The sequence below is a fragment of the Haliaeetus leucocephalus genome, unplaced genomic scaffold (assembly GCF_000737465.1).
Source record: "Haliaeetus leucocephalus isolate CR32 unplaced genomic scaffold, Haliaeetus_leucocephalus-4.0 Scaffold351, whole genome shotgun sequence".
Lineage (NCBI taxonomy): Eukaryota > Metazoa > Chordata > Aves > Accipitriformes > Accipitridae > Haliaeetus > Haliaeetus leucocephalus.
Window position 1 is genome coordinate 1,605,408 of NW_010972787.1, and position 16,725 is coordinate 1,622,132.

Genomic DNA, 16,725 nt, shown 5'->3' on the forward strand with positions numbered 1-16,725 from the left:
GAAGCTTCTGTTACTCTGAACAAAGTGAAGCACCTATGAAACATGCTTTGCCTTTCCTTCCCCCTTCAGTCCTTGAGAAGAAGGAAAGAGGGCAGAGGTGGTGCCAAAATTAATTTCTTGACAGAAGGGGAGAAATCTGAAGTGCCTGAGTGTCAATAGGGTATTTTCTAATAGTCAGTAAGTAGACAGTCTGTCTGATAGGAGACTCGTTGCTGTTCCAATGAGGAATTCTCTGTGATCACTGTCAAAACTAGGATACTGTTTCTATGGGCAGGGAAGGTGTCTGGACATTTTCTTCTAAAACTTGGGTCTTCAGATATTTGCCTAACACTGAAGTATGTAATACATGTAGCAGATCAGAACTACTGATTTTGTGTGTTGACTCTGTCATTTGAATTTCTGCCTGGTGTGACTTTCCTGTGCTTTTTGTATAATGTTTGCACCCTTCTCTGGAAAACTGTTGATTGACTGACTGCTGTGTTGAGAGATGTCACAACTGAGTCTATATCAGGTTCATGGAGTCACGGTTCCTCATTGGATCCAATGAGGAGCATAGGAGCTCTGCAGTGTGTTCCTCCTGCCTGGAGGACTGGAACTAGGAGAGCTGAGAAGTTAGAGGTTCTCCCAACAGTGCTCTTACCAGGAAACTGCTAAACCTAACTCATACTTGATAATATTAAGGATGTTATCATTTGGAGAGTACAATTTTTTTTTTTTTCCAAAAAAATTTAGCACCATTACTTATCCTTCCTATTTGCTGTGCCAGACTCCTGTTTCTTCTCTTACAACCATTGTCTCATCAACAAGGAACAGAGTTGTTTCAAACTTTCCAGCTCAGCACAACTTGCTGTATATTCTTACCATAGTTCACAGTTTGCAGATGGTTGGGTTTGGAATGGGTGCTTTTTGTTTGTTTGTTTGGGTTTTTTTTGAGGGGTGTGTGGTTTGGATTTTTTTTTTTTTGGTCTTTACGTGGAAGTTTAGTTTTAGCCAGCTTCCACCCCTCAGGAGTAAGAGAGCGAACCATAGTGCTGAGTGCTCTTGAGGATGATCATGAGAGTTAATATAGGAAGGTTCAGATGGGGGAGCAAATTGCAGAAGTAAATAAATAAGTTTTCCTCTGTGTTTGTTGCACCATAACCTAAAACCAAAAGCCAAACATAGTTTTAACTAATGCATTGTTTTGCTTTGTTTTATGTTTTAGAAATATGGCAAATTAACATCTTGTACTGGCTGCAGAGCTCAGTGCAGGTTTTTTGACATGACTCAGTGCATAGGACCTAATGGATATATGGAGCCATACTGCTCAACTGCATGCATGAACACACACAAATCAAAATATGCAAAATCACAAAGTAAGTGAAAAGGATGATGGATTTTCATCACTGCTAAGAGTAGACTTTTTAAGTTTGAACACTGGGGGTGGGTGGTTTTGTTTTAGAATTAATCTATGCAGATGTGACTTTGTAGGGATTTTAAACTTATATTTAAAAAAAAAAATCATCTTGTATTCAGCACGAGTAAATGGACCCATGAGGGATCATTTTCCCCACTGGCTTTTTTGCTTCATGACCGAAACAGTCTTCAACTGTCTTAAGGTTTCCTGGGAAAAAATGTTGAGACATAATGTGGTCTGATGTGTCACAGAATGATAGTGCAATTTTCATGCATATGGATTAACATTATTTTGTCTGTGATCCAACCCCACTCCATTTTATCTCCTCAAGCAACAATTGGAGAAGCATAGAGCTAGTTATAATGTATGTGGGTATTCTCTAGGTAAAATTTTTAATCTGGATGAAAGGAACTGGTAAATAACTCAAAATGTGTGTTCTTCAATATGCAAAGCAGGCATAGATCTCAATTCAGTGAACTCTAGTGAATTTTATAGAAGAAAGTGCAATTTCATATTTAATGTTGACCTTTAATGTAAGAATTCAGCAAAACCTCTGCAATTTCTTTTGTAGCAGCTGACTGGAAAACGGACAAATCTTAGCTTTTTACATTGAAATGGTGGGAAGAGCTGACCTGTTATCCAGGGTTTGGGGTTTTTTTTTTTTTTTTTTGCTACTATTTTGTGTTTATTTTATTTGTAAACTACGTTTTTCTTTTAGGTATGGGAATTATTTGCCACTTTTGTAAACGAAACTCTTTACCTCAATATCAAGCCACAATGCCTGATGGAAAACTGTACAACTTTTGCAGTTCCAGTTGTGTAGCTAAATTTCAGGTTAGCTGTTGTGTTAAATCTTTTCCTCCCTAAATATTTGTGTACCTGTGTTTGTGTTAAGTATTTGCATATTAAACTAACTTGCGTGTATATACATGTTTATGAGTTGTAATTAACATAGCACATGCTTCTAGCTCCTAACAATTTCTTTGATAAAAGTACTGTTTCATAATGATAACACCAGCTGCTATCTTGAACTTATAAAATTGGATAACAACAACCCAATTCTCCTTGATACCGTAAGAAAATACAAAGCAATGTCACTGCCTATCTTATTTTTACCACCCAGCCTCTTTATGGAGATGAGCCTTGCTGTTTTGCATTGAAGATCAACAAATTTAATCTCTCTTATACTAAACACAGTAACAAAATTCTCATGTTGAATACTGTACTAACAAAGGTGTGTCATGGGGAATAGTGACTGTCTCTGAAATGAAAGGTTAGAGCCTGAGCCATTAGAACGTTTATGGATGAAACTAGCCATTTAAATTATGTTCAGAAACCTGGGTGTTGCAAGCCTAATGATTAGGCACACTGGAAGAGGCTGCTATGCTTGTTGAAAATATCATGTATTTAATATGACTTAAGGTTAAAGCATATGTAAAATGTGTTGTAGCGATTAATCTCTAGGTGATCAAGGGGCACTTTAAAAGAAAATGTTTCAATTTTTGTATGTAAAAACAGTTTTCCCAGATGTGCGCTGTATAATTGATAATTGCCTCCTCGGGTGTTTTTGGACAGTTACACCCATACAGGGTTTTCCCATTTGTCATTAAACTTTGCTGTTTCCTGTCAAGTGGAAAGCAAATCAATCTTTTAATTGCTTCCTTAATACACCCTGGATAGGACCTCCATCATGTAGCCCTGTTCTGTGCTTCCATCCTAACCGATTTAGTAGATGTCTGTCAGTGGAACTGATTAACAAAATACATGCAGATTGTTAGTATGTAATGACAGATCTGTAATACTTCTTGCAAACTCATTCAGCATCTATTTTATTCTACATGGTCTTACAATTGATTGCAGCCCCAAGAGCTCTCAGAACAAAACCTTTCTGCTATCTGAGTGAGAAAAATAAAGCTAGTGAATGACAAATACAGCCTGGGTCTTCTTGGATTTGCAGATAAATCAATATTAAGCAACATTATTATTCAATATAATTGCCAGATTGGTTGATGCTGGTTGTGGGTTTCTAATCTTACTGAGACCTTGCTGATGCTTCTGTTGCAGTTTCAGTGCTATGTGTACATCTGCCTCTTTAATGCTGTAGTAGAGTTTAGAGCAGCCATACAGTCTTTGAGTTCTCAGTAAAGACCAGGAATGGGTAGGTGGTCACTTGCTTACAGTTAGTTTGCTCAAACATTTCTGTCATAATCTAACTTTTGATAGTTTTCATATATTCACTGTCTAGAAGAATAAAGTGTATACACCATTAGATAAGAGTTGATTGTATGAGAACAGCTTCTTTGTTCCATTGATTTAGTATTTAGGTGGAAAGGATGGTATCCTACAATGTGAGTGTTGGACTGTAAGTGTTCCTGTGAGGCGCATTTTTATATCTAAGTGACACATGAGGGATTGAACCTAAACTGAGAAAATGGTTTAATCTGTTTGGTCAATTGCAATGCTTTCTGCAGTGATCTTTTATAAAAATGGCTGATTTACTATGGTGCTCTGTTTACTAATGCAGATAACTCTTGTTTTAATTTTCTGGCATTATAATCATCCCTTTTTCTTACTGTGCCTGTTCTTCCTACACGTTTTTCTGTTTAGGGACTACCCTTCTCAGAACAGAATAACTGCTATTTAAGGTCTGCATCTCCCTGCTGCAAAAATTTTAGTCCTTTTGTTTACAAATGGGTTGGAATACTTAAATTCCTAATTTGTTTACAGTATGTAATTTTATCTTATGAATAACCTTTTGTTTCTAGCTAACTGTTGTTTTAATGTATTAAAATACTCGAAAGATTCAGTTGAGCTGCTTGTTGTATAACTTATGTCCATGTCTATATTCTCCTTTGTGCGGACAGCTTGCAAGAGCATGCATCCTTGTAAGAAAAAGGGTAAAAGAGAGAATAGCCTGCTTGATGCGATTTTTGTTTGGTAGTTGATGGTAAAATAGTATGACTGTCTCTTGTCTTCTTCCATGCTCTGTCTTGGAGGATGTTATTGCAGAGTTAAGGACAGAAATGTTCCAAAGCTGTATTGTTTTAAGCCAGTTTTGCTATCAGTACCTTTACTGGGTCAGTTGAAGATCTTGCTCTGAATTTGTCTCTTAAGGGAAAAAATAACTTAATTTATTTATTGTGAACATGGAGGTTGTAGTACAAATGTCTTCCCAAAGTTACCAAGTGTGTAAGTGTCTTAAAGTACAAGCTATCTTGCAAAACGTGAGTCTATGCAAAATTTTCACAAAACTTGTGCTAAAGCTTTGACTTTTTTTTTTTTTTTTCCAATTTATGGATGTATCTGGAGAGTTGTAGGGCCAGTAGATGTAAGAATTGTAAGTACAGTGTTTTTCAGCAGGTTAGTCACTCTGGTTATTCACTAATATGTTCTCTTTCACCATCATTATGGTGTCTGTAAGTGTTCTTTGTTATATACCATACATCTCTCTTGCACACACATACATATATTTTAAAAAAGGAGTATATTGCAGCAGGAAGCATGGAGGAAGCTTGGCATGCTTGTCATAGCAATACTTGCCCAGATTTGATCATAATAAAACAATTGAGGCTTCCACACTGAGGCTGGAAGGTCTGCGTGTGCATGAGCGTAAGGGGAGTGTTTGGTTCCTTCCCGGTTTAATTTAGTGCCCTTGATTTTGCTTGTGGAACAGTCCTAGTGGGTGACTATGTAAAAGATTCCTTGTACGTATTTGTTTCTTTTTTTCACGTTGATTCTTTCAAAGTTATTTTTTCTCAACGAGAAAAAAAACTGACCATAGTCTGGCTGCCTACTAGCCCTTCCACATAAACATTTATGTACAGAAATGTTTCCGTGTTTTGATTTTGTGTTGCTTTGAGCAAGGATAACCCCTCTATCGCTTATGCTGCGGTGGCAGGGGCAGGCCAGAAGCTGTGCTTCTCTGCTGGCCTTCTCAGAAGAGTCCTAGGCTGTGTCTGCCTGCTGTTCATTAGTAGTTTGGCAGCTTAAAGCAGTTTGAGGTGGTTGCATTGAAGGCTGAAAAGGGCTTTACAGTGACTTTTTTTGCTTTGCTTGGCACTTCCCATGCTCTTGTTTTTCAAAGTAGGCTCAAGAAAAGTCAAGATTAAACATAACTATTTTTTGATTGAATTTAAGATATTCAAAAGGGTCCATATATATATATATATGATTTCAAAGATATGTTTGATAATAAGGCCCAACATTGGTAAAACCTTGCTGTTTGGGATGACCTGTGGAAGATTTTAATGAATTTATAATCTTTTTGCTGCATTAATCTTTGTGTGCAATAATGCTCCCAAATAATTCCTAAAGATATTCTCTATTCTAAGCATCTTGTAAGTTAGAGGCAGAACAAGATTATGAAAATATTATGTGCATGTCATCTTGAGTCATTAAAGTACTACACAGAAGCAGTCCTTAATTGCAAGCAGGATAATAGAAACTTTAAGGAGGTATACAATATCATCTTGTGATTAACTCTTGGTTTTACAACCATCCTCTGCTTGGTTTAGAGCTTTCAGTATTACGAATTCAGTTCTTTACTGATTTCTGTGGGAAAATACTTAGTTGACCATAGGAGTTTATGATAAAACACACTGGTTTTGTTTTAGAAGCAGTAATACTTAATTGTTTATATTTTTTTAATCTACAGTTAGATATAAATGTTGTTTAAAACAAGTTTTAAACAATCTCAAACTCTGTTATTCTCGCCTCTCTAGCTTTTGTTACTGTTCAATTACCAGACAGCTAGACTATGTAGGGCCTGAATTTCTACCCCAGCAAACGGGAAAAGAAAAAAAGCTAGCAGTGCCATACATCAGAAAACAACAAAAACCCATGTTTTACTTTTAACTTGTAGCCCTCACAATAGGGTGGTTTGGTCTCATATTTAAAGGTAATTACAGACATCAAAAAATACAGTTCCTTTTCATTTGATGAGCACTGTAGTATATTTAATCTTCATTCCTCCCTCTGTCTTCAGTGTTTCTGTAAAAGTTGTCACATCTGCTCGTTCTTTAATATTTCCTTCATTCCTGAACTGGAGGGGGTGGGTATACTTGCTTCTTGATTTCTTTTTTTTTCAACCAGAACTTCTAGGACTTTCATTATGCTTATGTAACCTATATGGCAGCATGTGGTGAAGAAACCTGCAAATGCAGAAAGGCACAGATTGGACCTTGAACTTAAAAGCCTTTGTGGCTCTCACATTAGTAGAAGTCTTCAGCTACCTATTTAGAGCAGCCAAAGTCTAGCAAACCTCTCTCAACCACAGGGACATTTGCTGGATATAGTGGGAAAAATATGACAATACTGTGTGTGGGCATCGGACTGTGTTAAAGTTGTTATGGGACAATGGACCATTGGGATAAAGGTGGCATCTTTTCTGCTGTATGTGGCATTTTGTTCTCAGGCCCTGTCCGTAATTGGGAAATGTGCATGGCTACTTCATGTCTGCAAACTTTTGATATAGAATTAGTGCATCTGCATAAAATGATACTAGTACTAGTGCTAGCTAGTACTCACCAGTACTGGTCAACTTACGTGAGGGTTTATATCAGTAAAACTACCACAATTGGGGTTTTTTTTCAGTGTAGGTGAACCCTTAGTAACATGACAGTCTGGAAAAAAGTATCCTGTAACAGAAATGTTTTACATTTTCATTGTTACAAGGTGGAGAGGTAGTAACCGATCTGTTTGAAGAGAACTTCTTGTCTTTAAATATATTTGTCTTGTTGCAAACATGTGGGAAAGTTTGTTGAGAAGATGGACGTAAGAAATTTGTCCTCTGGATTCTTCAAGTGACCGTGATCACTACTGATTGAAATTTTGTCTTGCACATTGCATGTGTGATACACCAATATTTGTTGCTTGATCTAAGGAATGTGCAAAAGACTGTTCTGTAGGCATATAAGACCTACTGGAAGACTACAGGTACTGTAAAATTGAGTTCTCTGTCTACTGGTTGCCTCAGAAAGGCACTAAGTGAATTATTCAGTTACAGAATTAAATTCTCATACCTACACATGCAATCTACAGTATTTTTCTCAGTCTGAAAACCCTTTTAATTGTTTAGGGGCTGGCTGTTTGAATGATTACATCTTCCTGCCATGGTGGTTGAGGCCAGCTGGGACTATTAGGTAGTTTCCTCTTAATCTGAGTAGATGTGGGTTTTCTCACTGAAGGCCTTTTACTTCAGTATTTGTGTTTTCAAGTGGTATGCTTAGGTAAGGTGTTGATAATCTGCCTTGGTGAGGTTTGGATTTGAAAATATTTGTAGGTCTTTGTCTGAACTTCTGTGACCAAAGTAAGGCAAGCTATGGAATGTATTTATCTGAAAATACATGGTTTGTGATTAACAGGTGTTTAGTTTTGGGAGACTGGTTTTGGGGCATTTATAATTACCCTTAAATAACAGACATTCGAAAAGTAAGGTAAAAGAAATACAACCTAAAGTAATTATTGTGGAAGCGAGGGTAAAGATTCAAGACTGGAAAACCTAAGATGGCAAGAGAAAAGGAATTAAGGGAGAAGACTAACCTGCTGTGCTTTTGCCAGAAATGCTCCTGAGTTTATAAATAAAACTCCCAAATTCTCAAAACACTATGGGCTTAATTGAAAAAACACATTTGAAAAGTAACTTTCTTTTTTAGTAAAGTGTATATATATATTTATGTTTTTCAGACTCTCAGTGTGCAGTCTTCAACAAATGGTCAGTTTGTCTCTCCCAGTGATATTCAATTGAAATGTAATTATTGCAAAAGTTCTTTTTGTTCAAAGCCAGAAGTACTGGAATGGGAGGTAAGGGATTTTTTGGTGTTACTTTTAGAATGATGAAGTGTTTAAAAGTTTTAATCTGCAACTGCAATACAGTTTTTCTAGATAGCTATTTTATAAGGTATTGAAGCTTAAAAAATCAAGTTAATAAAATCTACCTGGTTCTGTAGAATATCATTTAACTTCAGTATGGATAAAAGGAGAAGTGTTTGTTCATAAATAACAAAAAAAGCATCTGTGGAATTTGAAGAAAAATGTAATTTCTCAGATAAGCTGTAAGTTTGAAATCTGCTGTCATCTTCAGTTACTGTATGACTGTAGATATGATAGACCATTGTTACGCTTCTCTCTGAACCGAGAGAAGTATCTGAAGAGGATATGCTAAGGCTGATTGGCATATTTTCTGTTTAGCATTTTCATATGAAATGATGAGAATTTGTAGCACTCACTGTCAGCTTGAGTGAGGGTTGTTAATTTTTAGCATTAGAAGTCATACCCTAATTGTGTGTTTGCACTTCTGCTTACTTTGCATGTTAAAGTTGTGTCTTAATGCGAAACTATTACTTAAAGTTGCATTATCCAGACCTTAAGATTTTATCCATTAACCCTATTTATGATGCTTTGCAACTTTGCATTTAGAACAAAGTATATCAGTTCTGCAGCAGAGCATGTTCTGATGATTATAAGAAACTGCACTGCATAGTTACATACTGTGAATACTGTCAAGAAGAGAAAACGCTGCATGAGACGGTGAATTTCTCTGGCATCAAAAGACCCTTTTGTAGTGAAGGTATGTATGTATTTGTGGTTTTTTTCTGTAAGGTATTGGTTGTTGTAGTTTTACTGCAGTTGACTTACTGTGTTAATATTTAATGTTGAAATTGAAGGTAACAACTCACTCCATTGTACTTGAGGCTAAACCAGAATTTCCTTCATTATTATTAATGACGTGCATGTACCTTTTAATATTAGTGCATGTACCTGTTAATTTAACTGAGCCACTTTTATGGTCTTTTGTTGAGTTTTTCACCACTTACTCCAGGTTAAGGAAGAGTGGATAATACTCCTAAGTGTGTGTGTAAATGCATACACAGATACATTTGTATGCATATGCGTATATACCTATGCACAAAAAATTATGCATAAATTCTTTTTTTGAAATTTATGCAGCAGAGCCTATACCAACACTAACTGCATTGAGGAATACCAAGCTTTTTCTTTAATTAGTATTTTCAAAATTTAACTTGATAGTGGAAACTCTGTGTTGGCTTAGAATGGTCATTCAGCAATAACTCAAATGATGCCTGTTGATATATGTTGATTACTGTTATTATAATTTTCCTGACTAATGATTTGGATTTTCAAAAAGAAAACAAACTAAAAAGGAGGTATATGGACATAGGATTCTTTTAAGTTGCGTTTAAATATTGTTTTAATAGAAACAACAAAATACAGTCTTAACAAGAACCTGTCCTTTCCACTTCTCGTGAGCTGTCCTTCGATACTGGTATTTAATCCTGATCTTAGAAGTTTAACTGTGAGTTTGGATGACCTATCTGTGGAGGATATAGTGCATATTTTTTCTTTAGTTATACTAATAATGCTTTCACTATCATTTGATAAACACTGCTGAAGATCTCTGCTTTCAAGCAGATTAAACAGCAGCTGTGCCAATTTACTTGTAGCATGATCCTGTTAAGCTGGAGAGGGGTGCAGTGCAGGGCTGGAGGCAGCCTTCCCTCCATGCAGTTCCCTTATAGTTCTGGATTCTGCAATCTTTTGTTTCTGATGAATGGAGTGTGGTGGCTTAGGTTTCTTTGCCATCATTATTTTCTTCTTGTGTTCTGGACTGCAAAGCGATAGCTGGAAAGGAAAAAAGGACAAAGCAAGGCCCAGTTTTAGAGCATATCATTGCAGTGCTCAATAATATCTACCTAGAAATTGTATCTGTGAAGAAAACAATTCCACAGAATATATTCAAAGACAAGAGCAAACTTCTTTTGGCCTGGAGATTACAGTATATGCTGGTGTTGCTGTGAATACTTATGACTCCCTCATTTTAAAGCCTAGTGGCTGTCACAACAAAATCAGTAAGATTCATAATGCAAGCTATGCCATATTTCTAATTCTGGAGATATATTTCTGTATGAGGAGGCTTGAAATAAGTGAGGACTTGTATTTCCTATTGGAAAAGGAAGGAAAGAAATAAAACCACTCTCTCCGGCATGAATGCAGTTACTAAATGGGGGTAATCCTTTGCCAGATGTCTTTGTGTGGGTCCTGAGTCTGCATGTGTTGGACTGCCAGCCTGAGAGCAAAGATGATCGTTATGAGGATTAATATGCCAAATGTTACCATTAAAACAGAGTTTCTTGGCTTACTGTGATGATCTGAACCACTGAGTAATAGAGAGAATGTAGTCAAAAGCACCATGAAGTAGAATGTAACTTGAATAAATACAGCACACATCTGCTAGCTGTAGCTTAGGTCTACTTTGTGATCCATATGAGAAAAGCCATCTGTGTTACCTGATGAAAATAAACTGCTGACCTTGTGAGAAGCACTGTAGAAACATCCTAGGCCCTGTATTTTAAATGAAAACCAGCGATCGTCATTGATTGCTGCAGAAGTAGTGGAATCCAAGAGTTAACAGCGTTTACATCTGACGCAGGGAGGAGAGGGCCAGGTCTTTAGGTGGACTGAGCAGAGGTCAACAAATAGAAGTTCCACCATCAGAGGTGATAGATTTCTCTTCCCCCTTTTCTAGGCACCCAAACTCCACCAGTTTTTCCTTGATGTCATAGCTTTCTTCCAGAAATATGTCCAACTGTTTGTAAAGTAGAAAAACTAGCAGATGTACCAAATAAACTTGTTGGATATGGAGGCCATGCTGGTTTTGATATTGCAAAGTGTTCAAGAAACTTCACATAGATTATTTTGTTGAGCATGCAATTACTCTTCAGCAGAAGTCAGTGTATCACAGTTTGAGAAGAAATAACCCAAGGTGCTCAGTCACAAAAGTTATTGGCATTTTTGGAAGAAATTGGAACTCTCAGGGGAAAATACTGGAAAATTTCAGGTGTGTAAAAGAAGGCTCCTAGATAAAATCAACGGAAGTTAAACAGGTGTTGAAATTTCTGCAAGGGTGCTTATTTGTTCATCCTCAAGCAAACTGATGGGAAAGCATATATAAGATAAACCACAAATACCCCTCGACTGCTGAGGCCTGCCTAGGTGGAGTACTGAAAATGTCGTCATTCCTCTGCTCACGTTCTTCATACCTGAGGTTTTTTTACACATGCACATACATATATATTTACACACAAGCCCTGCCACCCACATTAGTCTCTGGGATCAGTATTTCTGTGCAGTTCCATTCCAGCTCTGCTGCTTTATGTGTTTTTCTTGAGATATTTAAAAAATATGTGCAGTGACCAGCTGAAACTTCTGTTGCAATAAGGTATAATTAGAACTGACCTATCATTTGTGCTAAAGATGGTTATTAATTCTTTTGTGGAGTACAGTATGCTCTTTCTGTCCAAAACTCAGATGCTACATGGGGGATGAACAACCTGAACAGACTAGTTAAGAGTTTAGTCTGTTCCCCTGATGCCTTAGCACTTAGCATTTGGAAATCAAACTGTCCTGGTGTTTTGCCACTAGAATGGCTCATTCAAAAATACCAGTATCTAAATTAAATAAGATGTATATTGTATATGCTAAAGCAAGAAGATCAAAGTTGTTTGTGGATTTTTATGTATGTATAGTTGCCTGAGTGACAATTGAGGATAGGCTGTGCAAGCTTTTAATCCTGAGGAAATCTCCAAGTTACTGAGTTTTGAGGTTTTTTAACATATGTCCCTTTTGAGGGTCTAGGAGAACAAATCAGTCTTCGGCAATCCAGCATTGGAACTATTTTATGATGAGTACCACATAACTTTTTTTACTTGTAGACTTATTTTGCATTTAATTCATCTTTTTCAATAGAGCTACGTGTTATGATTTAAATAACACAGGCTTTGTAACAATTTTATAATGTGAATTTTAATAACACTGATTCATATCCAGTAGTCTGCTTCTTGGAAGGAGAAGGTCAGTAAGCTGTGGAGTAACTCAGTTATCTGATGCTAGGGAGTTCTTTTCAAGTGGATAATACAGATAAAAGACAGCTATGAAGCTAGCAGCTGTACTATCATCTTGGTAGTATGCTAATAAGTTTCTGGGAATTAATGGATTCTGCAAATTAAACACAATGTAGACGATTCTCATGTTACATCTAAGTAGAGATAACCCCTTTTGAAATACTGTAGAGCTGACAAGTGGAAAAAGAAATTTAGAAAATCAAGTGATTTCAGAACTGAGTATGTCTAGGAAAGGTGTATATTTAGTTAAAGCATTGTAGATTTTAGAGTGGCATTTGTCCAACCACAGCTGCACAGTGGATTGTTCAGTAGAGTATACTATTAATTTTTAGATTTATATGAAAACATTACAGATATTGGGAATAGCCTAAACAAGAGTGTGTTAAATTTTATACAGGTGCTTATGTATGAATGTTTCGCAACCAGTTAAGATATTACCTGAAATTTATAGCAATTCCTGTTGTTACTAGAAATGTTAACAAACCAGTCTCAAAACTGATGTGTGATATGAAGTGTTACTAAGACTTAGTTATAGTTGCTGGGCTTCTCAAGTAGGTGGAGAACTGCGCTGAGGGCAGGTTGGTACGCTGGCCCTGCGCACTGAGCTGCTGGGTTCCCCTGGGCGAAGGGGGTTGCCATCAAGCCTGCTTGAACCTCTTCATTCCTGATGTTTGTTTTTGTTGTTGTTAAATGTGAGTGCTACAGAAACTGTTTAAACACAGCTTTTTTTATAGTTTATATTATCAACTGTGTATTTTTAGAGACACTGATACACCTTTTAAAAATATAACGTACAGAATTTGGGCTAGCATACAGAAATTTTTGAAGATAGTAGTGTGCTGGTTTTGGCACCCATTTTTATGAAAAATGTTATGGCATAATTACAACTTCCTAACTGCGTGCTACTTTGCCATAGGACCTCATAAAGCTATCAAGGATTGGTAAGTAGTGTAGAATGTAGTTAGAGGGCAAAAAAAATTATATGTAGTATATGTAAAATTTCATATCACAGTTAAGTGTTTAGCATAATATCTTCTGTTATAAGCTCTCAGGTTTGTGCTGCACAGAGCTCTTATCTCCCTCTCTGCAGCTCTGACAGTGGCCTACCATGTTAAAATAACTTGTGCTTGCTATGGTGCCTTTTCAGCTTTAGCCTACCGTGTTAGACAGTTTGGTTTTGCTTCTGACCTCTTCCTTTGGCAGTGTCCCTCCGAGATAAATTCTAACCTGAAATATCAGCTTCCTTGTGGCTTTCTTTTGAAGGTTTATTTGGTGCTGAGTTGGAATATCCTGGCAAAGAGGGACAAATGAAAAGCAAAGCATGTCTTAAATACTGTAAAATGTATGATCCATAAAAATTCCCTTTCACAATTATAAGAGTCATGTTGTTACTGAGGGAAGGTATTCCTTTCCCACAGATAAGGTTAGTAGAAAACTGGAAGTCAACTTTAGAGAGATTTTGAGGTGCTTCGGTTATTCTGAGAGAATATGATCTCCTTTCACTGCTGTCGTGGTTTAACCCCAGCCAGCAACTAAGGACCACGCAGCCACTCACTCACTTTCCCCTCACCCAGTGGGTTGTGGGAGAGAATCAGAAGGAGGAAGGTAAAGCTCGTGGGTTGAGATAAGAACAGTTTAATAGAACAGAAAGGAAGAAGCTAATAATGATAATAATAACAATAATAAAATTACAATAATTGTAAAAGAATTGGAACGTACAGAACAAGTGATGCACAATGCAGTTGCTCACTACTCGTCGATCGATGCCCAGTTAGTTCCCAAGCAGTGATCCACACCCCCAGGCCAACTCCCCCCAGTTTATATACTGGACATGACGTCACATGGTATGGAATATTCCTTTGGCCAGTTTGGGTCAGCTGCCTTGGCTCTGTCCTGTGCCAACTTCTTGTGCCCCTCCAGCTTTCTCGCTGGCTGGGCATGAGAAGCTGAAAAATCCTTGACTGAGTATAAACACTACTTAGCAACAACTGAAAACATCAGTGTGTTATCAACATTCTTCTCATATTAAATCCAAAACATAGCACTATACTGGCTACTAGAAAGAAAATTAACTCTATCCCAGCTGAAACCAGGACAACTGCTATGGACAAAAGTTACAATGGGACATCCCTGACATCCATTTGAGCTGTGGCAGTTTTCATTAGAGAGCTCTGATTGGCATAGTGCAGTTGTTCAGGCCATGTCGTCTTATTTAGTAGTCTAGTGTTAAATCGTTGAGCTGCAGATGACTATTCCAAACAAATTTTGTTACTGTAAAAGCTCAAAGATACTTTTCTGATGATAAAAATGAGTTAAGGTAAAAAAGACAGCATATTCAATTCAGAAAAGTCCCTTATGAAATACTTAACAGGCTCCCTTGCTGCAGAAGCACTAAATGAAAGCTCTTGGCTATGTTGAAGGAAAGCAGAGGTCCGTGCCTTCCAGACAAACGCACATGGAAGAGCTGGAGAGTTGGTTCTTGTGGTATTCCACTCATGGAAGAGTCTGATCGTGTAGATGTAGTTTCCAATTGGTGCTTTTTGGATGCATATCTTCTGGAATGACTTGAAAATTTTCACTTGTTAACCTGGCTTTTGATACTTCTGACATTGTTCTTTTAGTTGGGGAAGTCAAAAGATAGAACTATGCTCGGGATGACATTATATGTTTATCTTCCCTCTGTCTATAGAGGGAGAACATTGATACTCTTAAAGTAATGTTATTTAAATTTTGACTACAGGTTGTGCTGAATCTTGAGATTTTTTTTGTTCATAGAGAGCTGATTTCTAACATAGTAAAGAATATCAAGTGAAATCCTGTGCATTGTTCAACTACAGTGGTCCTTGTTAGATTGGCGTTCTTTGGTGTTAATTCCACTGTTGTGTCTTTGAAGAGGTTTGAGACAGTTCTTTAAGCAAAGACAGCATTGGCTATTGCAGATAAGTGGTGATGATGATTTAAGATGCTGAGATTATGAGCATATGAAGATGAAAGCTTATGAAGATGCTTCTTATTAACCTGAAAGAATAATCAACTTGAAAAGATTTAAGAACAAGCAAAAACTGAGTAACTGGATGGGAGTAGGAGGGAGGAGGGAGGAAGGAGCTAGTATCTAATATGAGAAAATATTAGGATAAAGTGAGGATGTACTAAAGTTGAATTGAATAATAAAATAATAAAAGGTTTTTAAGCAGAAGATAAGGAAGGAAGTGGGATACACAACCTCTCTGTTACACAGAGAGGATGGGGTCTATTTTAATGGTAATCCAAGCAGGACCCCAAATTGGATGTGTTGCATCTGTTTTCCTAAGGATAGTGATGTTTATTGTGAAGCCAGAGACAGCGGATGGTAGGAATGTGGGTATGGAAGAGGTGGCTTTTGCATTCAACTCAATACAGAGAGTGGCAGCAGAAAGATGTGGATGTAACATAGCTCCAGAAATCTTCAAGACCTAGCTTGTGATGCTACAGGCTTCTTGATATTACAGGCTTGTGATGTGACAGGCCTGTTGTTACTCTTCTCTAGATGAAGTTGTTAAAGGGTAAAAGTCAAAGTTACTACAAGATGAAAGAACAGCAAGTCTTCTATGTAGCTTGAAGGAGGAGAAAGGTAGTCTAGTAAGTGCAGCCTTTCAGAGGTTACCTGCTTGCTTTTAAGATTGAACAATTACTTTCTATAAAAGTTGTTATTCTCCGTGGTCAAAAGAGACTTGTGTTGAGGACTCAGGAAGTGTTTTGAGCTCAGCATTCCTTTTTCACAGCTGCTTGATGTGCAAATGTACTGAACTTCCAGTAATTCTGGTAGGTGCTGCTGGTAGAATAGTATCAGGTTCTTAGTAGCTTGCTTGTACTGAGTCTGCAGACGGTCAAGTGAAGCATGTTTCCTGCTGCGGGTAGCTGGACCTGGCAGTTCTTGGGTCTGCTAAGAGAAAGGAAGCTCTCTTGACCTGGAATATGCCTGAAGTAAAAGTTTGGATGAACTGCTTTTGTGTTCTCCTGTCAGTAAGCCTCTGTTGCATGTGTTCAGATCCTTATCCTCTCTGTACAGTTTATGTGGGGAAGCAAAGTTCCGGGCTGGTGGAAGGGGTAAGCTTTGTGTTGGGTTTTGCTTGGAAACCAGAATTCTAATAGCATAATTAAGGATATGTTACGTTGATTTAGCAGATACTCAGCTACTTCTTTTTAGCCTGGTTCAGATTTTGAGTTGAAGATACTTTGTCTGAAAATGCTCCTTAATGGTCTCTCTGAGACAGTTGACTTGCAGGGTGGTTTTCTGTTAGAACTTTGCTAAAGAACGTAATTGATTACCTGTGTAACTTACACCAAATGACCTGCACTTAATTTCAAAGAAAAATTGCAAGAACTATTTTCTCTGAGAGTCACCTTAAAGCACTAGAGACTTCCATCTGG

At 37.3% G+C, this 16,725-nt stretch overlaps 1 protein-coding gene across 11 annotated transcripts in view; it reads left to right on the forward strand.

Annotated features, from left to right (window-relative positions):
* ZMYM2 (zinc finger, MYM-type 2) overlaps positions 1–16,725 on the forward strand; it is a 96,536-nt gene that overhangs the window by 47,560 nt on the left and 32,251 nt on the right. For 10 of the 11 annotated variants that reach the window (XM_010572616.1, XM_010572617.1, XM_010572615.1 and 7 more), the window contains 4 exons: positions 1,205–1,355; positions 2,115–2,230; positions 8,081–8,197; positions 8,813–8,963. In XM_010572616.1, coding sequence (XP_010570918.1) covers positions 1,205–1,355; positions 2,115–2,230; positions 8,081–8,197; positions 8,813–8,963 — 535 coding nt within the window. The remainder of the gene's footprint in view (positions 1–1,204; positions 1,356–2,114; positions 2,231–8,080; positions 8,198–8,812; positions 8,964–16,725) is intronic. The other variant, XM_010572625.1, reaches the window with a different exon arrangement.